The sequence below is a fragment of the Athalia rosae genome, chromosome 8 (assembly GCF_917208135.1).
Source record: "Athalia rosae chromosome 8, iyAthRosa1.1, whole genome shotgun sequence".
In the NCBI taxonomy this organism is placed as follows: domain Eukaryota; kingdom Metazoa; phylum Arthropoda; class Insecta; order Hymenoptera; family Athaliidae; genus Athalia; species Athalia rosae.
Genome location: NC_064033.1, coordinates 6,004,909 through 6,018,525, shown reverse-complemented (window position 1 = coordinate 6,018,525; position 13,617 = coordinate 6,004,909). Strand labels below are relative to the sequence as shown.

General features: G+C 40.2%; 2 protein-coding genes across 8 annotated transcripts; one reads left to right on the top strand and one right to left on the bottom strand.

The window, feature by feature from the left end:
- Nucleotides 1-583: 583 nt before the first annotated feature.
- Nucleotides 584-11,175, bottom strand: LOC105686596. Of its 5 annotated transcripts, none has more exons than XR_001103057.3 (10): nt 10,862-11,175; nt 10,258-10,355; nt 9,817-10,048; nt 9,618-9,735; nt 9,396-9,543; nt 9,215-9,302; nt 8,768-9,140; nt 4,239-8,692; nt 4,072-4,107; nt 584-3,979 (listed from the first exon to the last, which is right to left on the bottom strand). XR_001103057.3 is itself a non-coding variant. In XM_012401556.3 (10 exons), the coding sequence occupies exons 2-10, from the start codon at nt 10,334-10,336 to the stop codon at nt 3,975-3,977; spliced, it is 4,959 nt and encodes a 1,652-aa protein (XP_012256979.2). In that variant the 5' UTR covers nt 10,337-10,355; nt 10,862-11,175; the 3' UTR covers nt 584-3,974. The 5 variants fall into 5 exon arrangements, 1 of the variants encoding a protein (XP_012256979.2); XM_012401556.3 differs by having other exon boundaries at nt 4,813-8,692; XR_007279920.1 differs by having other exon boundaries at nt 4,072-8,692.
- On the top strand, nt 3,977-12,860 carry LOC125502086. Of its 3 annotated transcripts, none has more exons than XR_007279925.1 (6): nt 3,977-4,133; nt 4,886-5,030; nt 11,169-11,354; nt 11,502-11,662; nt 11,771-12,004; nt 12,204-12,860. XR_007279925.1 is itself a non-coding variant. In XM_048659761.1 (4 exons), the coding sequence occupies exons 1-3, from the start codon at nt 11,262-11,264 to the stop codon at nt 11,844-11,846; spliced, it is 330 nt and encodes a 109-aa protein (XP_048515718.1). In that variant the 5' UTR covers nt 11,213-11,261; the 3' UTR covers nt 11,847-12,004; nt 12,204-12,860. The 3 variants fall into 3 exon arrangements, 1 of the variants encoding a protein (XP_048515718.1); XR_007279924.1 differs by lacking the exon at nt 3,977-4,133 and adding an exon at nt 4,442-4,583; XM_048659761.1 differs by lacking the exons at nt 3,977-4,133; nt 4,886-5,030 and having other exon boundaries at nt 11,213-11,354.
- Nucleotides 12,861-13,617: the final 757 nt, after the last annotated feature.

Here is a 13,617-nt window from a genome sequence, read left to right as displayed (position 1 = left end):
AGAAGTTTTTCTGGGGCGAGGACTGCCGGCGAAATTTTCGCCAGTCAAAAATCACGAGGTACTTCGCCCCGGTCCCGAAATGTGGCACCGGCGTGCCGTCCGAGGCCCCGAGTAGAAAAATCGACTTGGAGAAACGATACAAGCTGAGGAAGCCGAAGCTGAGCGTCGCTCGCGACAATTTTTTGTACGGCCCGCCCGAAAATCCGGGAACGCAGAGCCAGGATCCGGAGCAGGTCATCGAGGACGATTCTTCGGAAGGAAGCGACTGCCTTTCTCCGAGTTTATACTCTTCGGATTTATCTGTTCGAGATGAGGCGACGGTAAACGGCACCCTCGACACACAACAGAGAGAAGAATTGCTCGCGCCCTGGGAGACGGACGACATAATTGATAAAGTGAAATGCTGGCACGAGGACAATTTTTCATCCTGGTAAAAGGTCCTCGTTCCAAGGAGGATAAGGAGAGAGTTATTTTTTTGGGAAAAATTTTGTGCCCCAGGATTCGTACCTGCGTGAAAGTTTTTCGAGGAAGACGGAAGCGAATTATGAAGATAATATTTTTTGTTAAATAATCGCCCGCTTTATTATTGTTATTATTATTATGGAAAATGGCATATTTATTTTTCTTTCAGTCTCAGTGTTGTACAGTTTGGAAAAACTAACATAGATCGTAGGTAATACTATGGCTTAATAATACTTTGTACCTAAAATAAAAATGCAGCGATAATGGGCGCGACGCGTGTTACATCGGGTATAGTGTGGTAACCATTATTCTGAACAGTCCAAAACCTCCTCGTTTGCTTTTAAAAGTATTAACCTCTCGGTAATCCTGATACCGACGAATATCAGGTGGCATCGTGTGGCTCCAATGTCGTGTGTAACGAGCCTATTCGTTTCTACTCATAGTTTGTAAATAATATAAAAACTTAAATAAAATATGGCAGGTAGGGGGGTGAGAACACGATGAACATGAGTGGGGGAAAAAAATGCCGGAAGTATCTGAAGACCGCGCACATTTACCTCGATAAAAAAAAAGAAGAACGCAGACTCGAAGTCGACTCGAGCGTTCGATTTAAATTCCATTTCGGATCGATTTTTTTCATACCCCAGTAAACGCACGCGGCGAGTATTCTTCACATTATTTGTACTGTTTATCGTATAAAGTTTAAAATTATCCCTTAGACACTATTGTGTGCAGTTGTAAGTTACATCGACGATGTAGCTAGTCAGTGAAGAGAGAAATTATTCAAGAGAAATTAGGATAACCCTACGTCAATGATACGTCGTCGCTGGATACATTGCTCCGGAGAATTCATGGGAATGGTAAAAACTCAACGAGTCGAATGGAATCGGTTACAAGATCAAGCAAACGGATTGCAACGTTTATACTACAAGATAGCTATTGTTCTTGACTAATATTATATAAAATACGCTAATCCCTAGTGAAAACACTGTGCGCCGATGTAACGTTGGAAACAGTGTTACTGCGGCTCATCGGTGTGATTTTTTATAACAATGTACATTTTTTTTTTTCATTGAGTAGAATTTTGCTAGCGGTGTATTACAATAGCCTTACGCGTTACTTGTACTTAATTTTCTTCTTAATTTACTAGAGGATTCTAATATACGTATGCCTTAGGATAGTCCAGAGAGAAAAATGATCCTTTTTTACTCCCATCTATAATTTTCACACTTTTCCAAAATAATTTTTAATGTAAAAACAATCTTTCGTTCACTTCCACCGGTATCGACTTTTTTGCATTTTATGCTGTAACATAAACTTGGGAGACTTGACGCAATCGAGTAGATGAATCTTTCTCTACTTTTTGGGAAAAACACCAAAGTTGACGCACTGAAAAATATTCTTCAAGATTTGTTCAGACGGGAAATACAAATATCGACACCGGCAAACCCAGAATTTCCTGGCAAAAAAGGATTGGTTTCACGTTAAAAACTGATGAAAGAAGTTTCTGTCGAACCACATTAATATGTAGATGTACAAAATTTCTGGTTCGATAACAGTTACCAGACACCAGACATTAGACTTAGAAAACATAAAATCGAATTTCGACGGTAAATGGTTCAAATTGGCTCTGCATAAGTTGCAAAAAACCGCTGTGAGAAAAAGAAAAAATCATTTGGAGAGCTGAATATTTAAAAAATTTAATGGGACGGGTCTTAAGAAATGAGAGACTTTTTTGTACAAAATAATTAGTCGTGTGAAAATTTTTAACCTTTGTACCATAATTTTAAACCAGAGGTTTGAGGTGTTAGGTAGAAGGTTAAAGTTAAGGTTACTGTGTCACGACTGGACCAATTTTAACTTTGAGGCTTAGCTTTTAAATTGTTTGTGACTGGTTCTAAAAAAATCCAACTGAAGGGTGTCGTTGCTGTCAATATTTTCTGAGAGTTGCAAATTTTTCAGCCAATGATCGGGTCAATGGTGATAGAAAGATTGAAATCCACAGAAGATCGATGCGATTGGGAATTTTTTAAAAATCACTTTGAACCAATTTGACAGGTAAGACCGTCAAAATTCTATTCTACCCTTGTTAAGGACACATCTACTGGACATGTTTGGTTAGTTCTTTCGGTATTCGTTATAATCTGGCGCAACGGGCTGCTGATCACCCCCAAATGAATGAAATTTCATGGCTAAAGATTATTGCTTATTAGGATTGATTAGTCGAGTGGGTGACTTTGGAGAACATGTGTTTACGATTGCAAACCTCGTGTACCAGAGGCAGAATCGATTACGATTATGAATGCCCAAAAATGATGATTCGATGTACTTAAGCTACGTCCTTCTGAACTCAGGTAATTCAAGTATGACTTTTTCATGTGAAAAGTTTCAAGAAAAATAAAAATGGCAAAGAGTTAAAGAGAAACCAACAGGTACAAAATATATCAGTCCTTAAAATTCACATATTTTTTCCTTGTCTACGTTTGAAGAGATGATCCGAACGGAAATGAGTTATTTTTTTACCATTTTTTAATTGAGCTCACTCTTTATAATACGCATATCGATCGGTATTCATGCAGATAAACTATAATCATCTATACAATAACGCAGACGGAAAGATTTAAACATTATTTAGTATTACTTTGTATTTATAATATCAGTTTTGAAAATGATTTTCAGTTAAAATTATTTCTCCAAGACGAAAAAAATATTTCTCCTATTTAAGTTCTTGTCATCTTCTTGCATTATATTTTTAAATTACGCACGAATTATATCGTTACTATAAAAAAATGAAATAAAATAAACTAGGTGCTCTTATGTACAAACTCAGTGCTATACTACGAAGAGGAATTCTAAACTTTTTGTGAGAGATCATCGGTATAATCACACGTTACACGTTCTTCGCACGGTTTCGTTGCCTATTTACAACTATAACTAAATGTATGTACATTCAGTGACGTTCATACCCTGAACCATCGATAAATTATTTCTATAATTTTGTACCAAATTGGCGCAGAGAGGTAAAGAAGAAAAACTAAGAAAATAAAAACGAAAATAACATTACAAGTGAAACAGCTGATCTACTAGTAGTTACGACAATGATGTCTAAGTGTATATCACATATTTTTGTTTACCGTTGTGAAATAATAAATTGATCGTATTCACTTTATCGCGATGGTCAAGTGCACCGTTCTGGTATTTCTTTCTCAAAAATTAAGACATTCTTCTTACCGCAGGCGTAAGAAGATAAAGAACAGAGGCAACGACATCGTTGAAATAATTTAACAATAATAAAGATAATATTTGGAATGATAAAAATTGCTTACTGAGAAAATGTGACTACCGCAGTGACTCGCGTTGTTTAATAACAAATCTTACAGTTGTACATACTTGCCGTCGTCACTGAATTATGGTTTATCGATGACTGTCGTACAAGGTAGCTCAACGGTGTAGTCTTACATGTTCACTGGTTTGATTATGTGCCGCCTCGCATCGTGCAGGCAAAGAACCCATCAGACTGAAAGATCGAAAAATGCGTTGTACCATTGAAAATCAGATGCTACGTTGAATCTACGTCGGCAAAATAATTTTTATCTCCAGTGTACTCACCAACTTTTTTTTTCGCTCTATCTTTCCGGGCAAAATCTGTGGACACCGAAATACAGTTCAAGGTTAGTCTTTTTACAAACATCGCTTCAATACCTGAAATTATTCTGCACTTCTTGCACGTCACACGACAAATAATGTCCTAAGATTTTCTCAACGTTTGATCTTACCTTTTTGATCCTTCATCTTCCGTGACTGATTTATGATCTTTAAGAAAGTTTAATTTTTTACCGACTTTACAAAAGCAGAAAAGCACCATGCATTTACTTTTTCTCTGCTTTTTGTCATTTGAACACGACCTCATGTTTGATATAAGAATAGTGTATTGGCTATCGAGTTATCATTGCTGTGAACTTGATCACATAATAAGCTGAAAGCATTACAGCAAACGCACAAGTATCTTCAGTGAGGGTCGGCTGCCGGATCTTCGTATCTGTAGATTTTTAATCTTCCGTGATGATTGTCCCTCGCGTGAATCTTTATTCGCGAATTTTGATCAACGGTGGAATCGAAAGGTGATCGTCCAAAAATTTCGACGATTTTATCAATTTCATACGAATCAACTTATCCTCCATATACGACGATCGTCGCGAAATTTAAACTTACTAACTGTCAACTGTAATTCAACTACGAATGTACAAAAAAAAATGAAATAACAGCACGTGAAGCGATCTACGTATAAAATGGAAGTTAATGTGATTTGATTTTTTATCGAGGTGTACGTTTGATGTACTTGCGAATTACCTCTTCTCAAAACGTTCGAATGTTTGTCTAGTGGAGTTTGTTGAACGGTGTAGATAATGCCTTCCTTTTCCAGCAACGGCAGCAACTTCGGAGTCATCTTACGTTTCTTCAAAGAAGGTTCTTCGGTGTTGGGAATTATGAATGCCTTTCGAGAACTCTGTTCGACGATAGACTTGTTGGCCTGAGCCTTGACGCGCCGCATGGAACATCTCGGTCTGGTAATGTTCTGCGTCTCTTTACAAGTTTCTGAATCGGTAGCACATCTGGTAATTGTCGACTGTGACTTGTCGACGATGCCAGTTTGATTTTGCATTGTAAAATTAACTCTTGGAAGCTTGGAATATGGCTCTTCTTTCGAGGTAGCAGGGTCGACGTTAGACGTCAATGTATACATAATATTACGACTATTTACATCCTCGTTGAAACTTTTCAACAACTTATCATTTTGCGCAGTCCTCTCAAACATCAACGCCGGTTTAGTTTTTCCCTTCAGATTTACAAATACTGGCTTTTTCTGCTGCGTGGTTATACTGAATTTTCGAAAGTCTATACGCTGCAGACAAGGGTGGCTTACAGAATCAGGTACATTGATCTGCGTTTTTAATTGACACTGAGCTGCTTTTATCGTCGTTGCCGGTGGTGCATTATTAAATGGAATGTTTGCCTCTTGTCTGCTTTGTTCGCTGTGAGTCTTTGTGTTAATTTCCTTGCTGGTTAGTCTTGTCAAAGCAACTTGAACTTGCGCCAGACATATGGACTGCTCATGATTTGTAGTGATCGCTTGCTCCTCCAATTTCATCGACTCTGTACTCAATTCCAAATTTCTCTTAGAACGGCCCACAGACATCGCTTTAGTTGGTGGCTTTCGTCTCATCATTTTGCAATGATCTTGCTTTCGCAAAGATGGTGCAGCCTCTGAGTCTGTATTTTGAGCACTCGAAATGGCACGGAAATATGAGCCCATTTTATCCTGAGATTGACTCAGCAGATGATGACTGGATCCTCCTTGTACATTTCTTCTAGCACAATAAACCACTTCCAACTGTTGGTCGAGACCTTCGGAGAACAGATTTTGGTTATGTTGCGGAGTTGGAGGCGGTGACAAATTATTTCGACGATTAGACTGCGACACACTTGGCGGAGGCGTCAACATATTTGCGAACATTTGGTGGCGAGAGGTTCCAATGGAATGTGTGGGAGAATGGGAGACCGTTTGACCATAAGCCGACCCCGGAGATGGGGCAAAAGTATGAGGGGATTGCGGAGGATCGACGCTTTGGGGCGGTGTGAAGTCCGTCAATGAACTTGGGCATAGATCTCTAGCCGAATCTGTTTCCTTTGAAGGATGCTGTGCTCTGTCCTTCGGTCGCAGAGGCGTGAATCCCTTGGAATTGATCATTTTTTGACAGCGATAACTATCTTCTGCAAACTGAAGGTGGTTGTAATCCTGCAAAATACTAGAGGAAGATAACTCCGGCTTCGCTTCATTCAGATTCATAATTTCGGAGCGAGTAGCCAAAGGTGGTTCGCAAGACGGTGGTGAGATATGCGTTATCATTGTCTCGTCGATCAACGGATGCTGAGGAAGCTGTATCAGGTCTTCTTCCAACACTGGTATTTCAAAGTCGGTTTCTTTACTGGTGTTTAACCCGAACTCTTCCAGATTTGTACCGTCAAGGTTGTCCCTTTGATCCAGAAATAACTGATCTTTAGAACTCCTGGTCAGAGATTCGGCTGTCCCAAGATTTCCCAGAGGTGACGCATCTTTCTCGGAAAATAGATCGGACACCGTGCTGAAGTCACTGAGAAAAGCGGCGCGTTCTGCGGTGGGGGACTTTCTGATTAATCTTGGATCGATGGTCTGAACATTCGAGTACATGAAATCACTCGGGGGAGAATCTATACTCGCCAAATCTGAATCGAGGAGTGAATTGAGTATTCCAGTAGTGCCCAGACTGCCCTCGGGTAAAGATTTTGACAGCTTGTCCGAATGGGAGGTTTCATCTGGGGCGCAATTTTTTTTGGCTGGTGGCGCCGATTCGGGCTGCTTGAAGAACTCGGTGAAGAAACCCAGCATGTTGTTGGATGGGTCATTGGTCACTGGGGTCATCGACAGGTGTTGTTGCTCTTCGAGGATATCCTGCATGCTCATGTCTCCGTTTAAAATGCTGTCCAATATATCGATATTCTCGAATTCGTCAACCTCGTTTTTGTTGCTCGCCGTAATAAGATTGCCGACTTCGTTACCGCTGGTCAAATCGTCGCACAATTGCATTTCGGGAATTTGAAAGAAATCACTATCTTTATAGCCAAAAGCTGATTGTTTTTGCGGATCGGGCATTGTCGATTGACCCATCGCTGTACTTTGAGATCCTTCTCTTTCTTCGTTCTCCGATTCAGAGTCCAGATCGTCTCTGCCAATTTGAATAATTTCATCCAAAGACAAAGCGTGAATTAGACTCTGTTGCAATTTACTGTTGAGGGTGTTGCCGACTGGGTCCTTATGGCAATTTTTGTTCGTCTCCACCGAATTGCACGTTTTAGAGGTCAAGAATAGTTTTTTTGAGATTCTCGCCGCCTCTTTTTTACCGTGATTGGCGTCACGATTAATATTGTTGAAATGTAGATCTGAATCTCTACGATTTATGTCATCTCTGGAATCTGGAGTTCCCATGTGGATATTCGACGAACCTGAGATTACGTTTATTTGTTCTTCGGTGCCAGACTCGACAAAAGAAGCTGTAGTCGACACAACACAGGTTTCGTTGAACGGCTCCTCAATGTTCGACAGCTTTCCACGAGCGGTAGGAATAAAAAGTTTACTTTGATTTGAACTTGTCGACAGAACCGTATCTTCTGCCCCCAGCTTAATGACAGATGAAGGTGAATTTCGTTTCATCGAGTGTCCGGCGACCTCCCTGGTTATTTTAAAGCTAGATGAATCGGTAAGTATTATTTTATCACAGTCTTTATCAGTTGTACTATCTTTTATAATATCCTGCGGTTCCTGTTTTATTAGTTTTCTGGTTGGGATGGGTTCCACTCGGTCCACGTTAGAAGAATCTTTAGAATTATAACCTCTCGAGTATTCGGAGTCTTGGTTTACGCTACTAACAAACTTTTCGCAAGACGTGGCTTCGCCAAAAATTTCCGATTGCGGAAAGATTTTACTTTTCACAAACGCACCACTACACAAAACCATCGCGTTGTTCTTGACCGGCGATGATTGGGAAGTGACAAAGTTTTCTGGACTCTCAATATCCTCTTGTCTTTTGGTCTTATAATTCAATTCATCTGTCGAACTACAGGAGTCACATCCTTTGCAGGTCTTATCGCACTTATTCTGAGCCTGGTCCGCCCTGCAACTGTCGACGTTCAAGGTTGTCACTCGCTTGGCGAATCGGTGGGCAGTTCTTTGCACTGTACTTTTGATTCGATTGGTACTTTCGGTGACCGTGTCTTCCGAAATTGGCCAGTTCATCTCAGTCCTCTTCGTTCTCTCCTCGTTACTCCTAGTGCTATGCGCATCGGCTTTTTCTATCCACACTTTGCCGGAGCTTGTACGTTCTTTCTTGAGCTTTGATCTCTTTCGAACCTCTTTTAACCAGCGTAGCTTCTTCTTATTTTTCCTCTTATCCTTCTTACCACCTCCATGCTTGTTCTCCTCATTTTCCGTCGTCAAATCAATGAAAACTACCTCTCCAGGTCTCAGCTTTGGGAATAATGGTTTGAATTTTTTCAATTTCACTATTTTTTTGACCGGTTGTTCGCCACTCACTGACACATCTACCCGATTCGCCACTTTTGTCTCTGGTTCTGTGTCCACACTTTTCCAGCGACTAGCATCTTTCCTTTGTGACCCATCGACAAACTCAAAGCTCTGCAAATACGAATCGTCGATATAATCACAGTTTGGTGTACGAATCTACAAATATAATTTTGATCTTTATCTTACTTGAGTAGAGGGCACGGCGGTACTGTCAATAATTTTTAATCTCTCGATGGGTTCCATGGGTAAAATGATGTGTTCATTGACCTCATATTTGATGAAACTATCGCAAGCTTGTCGCAAATCAAATGAATTTGGCCGAAGCAGCCACAAGGCTCCATTTTTCTGACACTCGGGTGGCTGCGCAATGATTTTCAAGAGCTCAGAAGGCATGGAGGGAACATGTTGACCGAGAATAGCGACTGCGAGCTCGTTGATTTTCTTTTTTTCTTGCACATCATCTTTCATCTTTTTCCATAACTTTAACGCCAGCAAATAACGAACATAAGTCACATCGGTGATACATTTTGTATTCGCAGAGAAGCCAGCGAACAGTTTCCTGTAACAGATACACATTTGGATGCAAAATTCCATCGAGATCGTTAGCTGGAGGAATGGGATCGTTGTGCTCACTCGAATATAGGATCGCAGATCGCCCTGTAGTTTTTTGTCAAGAGTTTCACTCTGAACAAGACTCTGAATATATGTTCTTCCGAATTATCTGTAACATAAATTCAACGCGTTGTAACAGAAGTCTTTGGTCGGTACATCAGGTGCTGCCGAAGCATGCATATAACATATGCAAGTGACTGACCCAGATATATGAACATGGCAGAGAGCAGTTTAGCAGCAATTTTCATAGTCGAATCCTTGCCTCTGCGAGAGGCCTTGAGCTCCATGTCTACGTACATTCCTAAGATCTCGGACATTCTGTCCAAATATTGGTTGTGGTCGTCGACTCTCTGGAAAATAATTTAAATGTGTTACCTCTTTTCCACTTCCCTACGATCGAATTTCTCCTTACCACGCGACTCACCTCTTTGATATTTTTCCAATAAAGGTGAAAAAAGATGAGAGTTTCGCTCACGTGAGACTTTAATTTGGCTGCTCTGCAAGGCTTAGTGTAACAGGTATTGACATCTCTCGATATATTCCTAGAATTCAGATTACGATTGGCGTAGAGAATAATCAGGCATCTGACAGAATTTAGAGCGACATTGTATCTGGACACTTACTCGATATATACCAGCAGCAGTCTGTCGAGCAGCTTAGCATTTTTACTTCCGACTGTAGACTGTATTACTTTGGAGAATTTAATCAGCCAAGGGAAGGTCTCGCCCAAAGATTTAACCAGTTCGGAACCTTGATGTCTAGCCGTTGCGTTGGACTCAGATTTTGATTTTTCCAAATATACCTCTTCCATGATGAATGAGGTAAGTCGTCCTTGCACCAACTTCACGTTGTCTCCTATAAGTTTTTTCAAAACAATGTTGTAAAACTCATGACGCACAACGCGTGGGATCGTTCACAGATCTACAGAGAATGACGTTAAAGTACCAAATTCTGGAGGGAACTCTGTAAAATAACGTGCTCAATAATCGACGAGTTCAAAAACAGAAGACAGATAAATATCCAACATGTGAAGTTTCGAGAATCGAATAGTGTGCATAACGTACCGCAAATATCATTGCGTTGAGCATCAAACAGAGGTGAAATGGAACTGGTGATGTCCGTGTCCTGTGTTGGCTGAGTCATTTTCAGTGGATAGAATCTGCTGAATGATGAAAAATTTTTGTCAATATATTCAAACACTTTGCACAGCCTATACCTGCAATAAAGTAAAAAAAAAAAAACGCGTACAATCGGGTCCACGACGCAACTCTAGTCGGAAAAATCGGGTACCTGGGGAAATTTCACAGTGTCAGGGACGAAAAGTAAATTTCTATGGGGAACCATATTTGTAAACAAACGGCGTAATGGGAGTATCCTGCGTGCGATCTCGACATAAACGCTCGAGATCGAAGAAACGTCCATAAAATTTCCAGCGACGACGCGAAGGGTGTAATCGATCGAGAAGCGGGCTATAATATTGAGCTTTTTACTTCGTTACCGGAATTTCGGGTAAGAATTTCGCCTCCGACAAACGATCACAACAACGCTCCGGCTAACGCCACGCAAAGGGCGACCGTTGGAGGTGATCAGCAATCTCACAAAGCATTTTAATGGAGGGTGTCGAGATCGGGAGATTGTAGTTGCGAGGAAACAACGCACACACCATACCTCTACGTCTTGTAACTCGTTCGACGCACTCGAGGCTTCCACATCTCCAGAAATTAACTGAAATCCGCACGGATTAGTCGGATCACGGTGATGAATTCCATGGTGGCTTTTTCGCACCTGTCGTTACAGTTTGTATCGACAACTATCGCTATCGTTGATTATCGAATATCATTGTCATCGCTACAACATTCGATAGATTTTGTGCGGGAAATTCGACAACGCCATATTTTATGACCAATGATATACTAGGGAATTTAAAAGCGATTAGTTTATAATATCACATTCACGTCAATTATTATGTCAAAAGGAAGAGTTCGAGTAACAGAAATGCAACTTGGAGCCATGATCGACTTCTGCGAAGCCCAAAAAGGTCTAGTGGAAGGGCGATTTCATGTATTGAATGGAAGGGAAGAGACAAAAAGAATGGATTGAACTATGCCAGGTGCTTGATAATTTACAAGGACTCGAAAAATGCACAGCACAGGGTCAGGTGGTGAGCAATGTAAACATTTTTCATTAGAATAGAATAATTTCATAAGTTCATAGAATAATTTTGACCTGCGTGTGCAACCAAGCTTTACCTAGATACCTATTATAATCAGCGTGACATTTTTTTGTTTATAAAATTCACTTTTGTCAGATTTGGAAGGATTTGAAAGGCTGGACTTTGCAAGAAGCTCAAAATACAAGAATCCAACGCAATGCGACTGGTAACAAAGAAATCAAGGACCCTGAGCTAACAAAACTAGAACTATCGTTGGAGCTAATCATATACAAGGAAGTCACATACAGGAGAAAGAGGTATTGAATCATTACATACATAATTAATTGTGTTAAATTTCGATAAGAACTCTTGATCATTATATTGCTAATAACCTGCTATAATGGTTTCAATTCAACGACGTTTAGCTCAGACGTTATTTTAACACTGACAAAGAATTCACGAAGTGGATGTCAACCGGTGAATTATCAACAGTTCCATTGAGAGCCTATCAAAGGGAATACAGAAACCTGTAGTGAGTCTTCACTTGCTGCAAGTTTAACGATAATAAACTTCTATAACAGAAGAAAAGACTTGCGGCTCCTGACTATATCCATTAACTATTGGCAAATTTATTGAAACAGGAATTCCAGAAACAATTTGTGAGTTGAAATTGTAACCTTTACATCTATGTACGTACCTCCTAAAGTGACTGTGCCTGATAACCATGAGGAAAAACATGGTATCTATGATTTTTAGAATCACTCGAGTTCATGCGGGAGTTGATATCGTATTGTTGATACAGATTTTAGATTATCACATACCTGTACACATAACTACAAATATAATTTATATTGACAGAAGGTATACCTACTGAGCAGCGGTACAGAGGAACAGACATCGAAGATTACCTTTTACGCAATCCTCAACCTGTATTGAACTAGTGACGCCGGGAGATTCTCCATCGAATACTTACGTCGAACAGCAAGAACCGTCTAGAAGAGACCAAAGAGTTAAAAAAAACACATCACCTGTACAGCGACGGAGGATATACAATCCCATGAACTCCGCATTGTGAAACCAGTTGCACCAGTAAATTCATTGCCATCTAGCCGTACTGGAACGTAGCCACTATGTGAAAACAATCAAGGAATTAAGAGGAAGCGATCGACATCTAGAGCCACAAACAACATACGGTCATATCTGCGAGGGCCCCAAAGAGGTCTACTTGCAACAGAGGCACCACAAATTCTGAACCTGGACGACGTACGCATACGTTTGGATTTTTATTCAATTTCTGGCCGAAACTACAATTTGATCTTATTATGATTGAATAAACACATACCTTCACTTAGGCGAATCTATCTACGGAATTAACTTAACAACCGAATTTTACAATGTATGGTGAACTTTTAACGTCAAAAAGCGAAGAAATTATAATATCTTCATAGTTTGCAGTCGTTGTTTAATTTTGTGATCAGACCCTTAATTCCTAGATTCAATAAAAAGAATCATCGCCTTGTCATCGTTATTTATTTTTTCCTTCATTTTTCCTGAACCTTTTTCGATTTTTTAATTGATCTCCAATCGATTAATAGACCTGCTCTATCTATGGAGGCGCCTTACGATATGCAACTCGAATTACACCACCACAGATTTATCCGCAATTTTTTTCCAATTTTTTTCTAATTTTTTCTAATTTTTTCTAATTTTTTCTGATTTTGTCTGAATTCTTTCGATTTTTTAATTAATTATTCAAATTTTCCGCCCATTTCTCTGGGCGCCGCCATTTTCTTTAGGCTCCGCCCACCGGGGGGTACAGCTAGCGCCATGTGGCGGATTTTTGGTGAACTAACCCCTCGAAAAATGCAAAAGTTTTGACCCGTCTTGAAGCAAAACCGGAAAACTATTGACATCACTGCAGGCGTCAATAATTCGAAAGAGGTCAATACTTCTCCGGGTTCGCTTGGAGACGGGACAAAACTTTTGCGGTTTTCGTCCGAAAAATGGCCAATACTTTCCCGGGTTTGCTTGGAGGCGGGACAAAACTTTTGCGGTTTTCGTCCGAAAAGTGGCCAATAATTTCCCGGGTTCGCTTGTAGAAGGGTCAAAACTTTTGCGTTTTTCGAGGGGTTAGTTCACCGAAAATCCGCCACATGGCGCTAGCTGTACCCCCGGTGGGCGGAGCCTAAAGAAAATGGCGGCGCCCAGAGAAATGGGCGGAAAATTTGAATAATTGATTAGAAAATCGGAAAAAAACAGAAAAAATCAGAAG

Excerpts from the sequence above, each read along its gene's own strand:
- LOC105686596 (XM_012401556.3), bottom strand. The coding sequence starts at position 10,336 with ATGACTCAGCCAACACAGGACACGGACATCACCAGTTCCATTTCACCT. Across the intron at positions 9,544-9,617 it reads ATTGGAAAAATATCAAAGAG|AGAGTCGACGACCACAACCA; the intron begins GTGAGTCGCGTG and ends ATTATTTTCCAG. Across the intron at positions 4,108-4,812 it reads TTCGAACGTTTTGAGAAGAG|ATTTTGCCCGGAAAGATAGA; the intron begins GTAATTCGCAAG and ends CGGTGTCCACAG.
- LOC125502086 (XM_048659761.1), top strand. The coding sequence starts at position 11,262 with ATGGAAGGGAAGAGACAAAAAGAATGGATTGAACTATGCCAGGTGCTT. Across the intron at positions 11,355-11,501 it reads GCACAGCACAGGGTCAGGTG|ATTTGGAAGGATTTGAAAGG; the intron begins GTGAGCAATGTA and ends CACTTTTGTCAG. Across the intron at positions 11,663-11,770 it reads GTCACATACAGGAGAAAGAG|CTCAGACGTTATTTTAACAC; the intron begins GTATTGAATCAT and ends AACGACGTTTAG.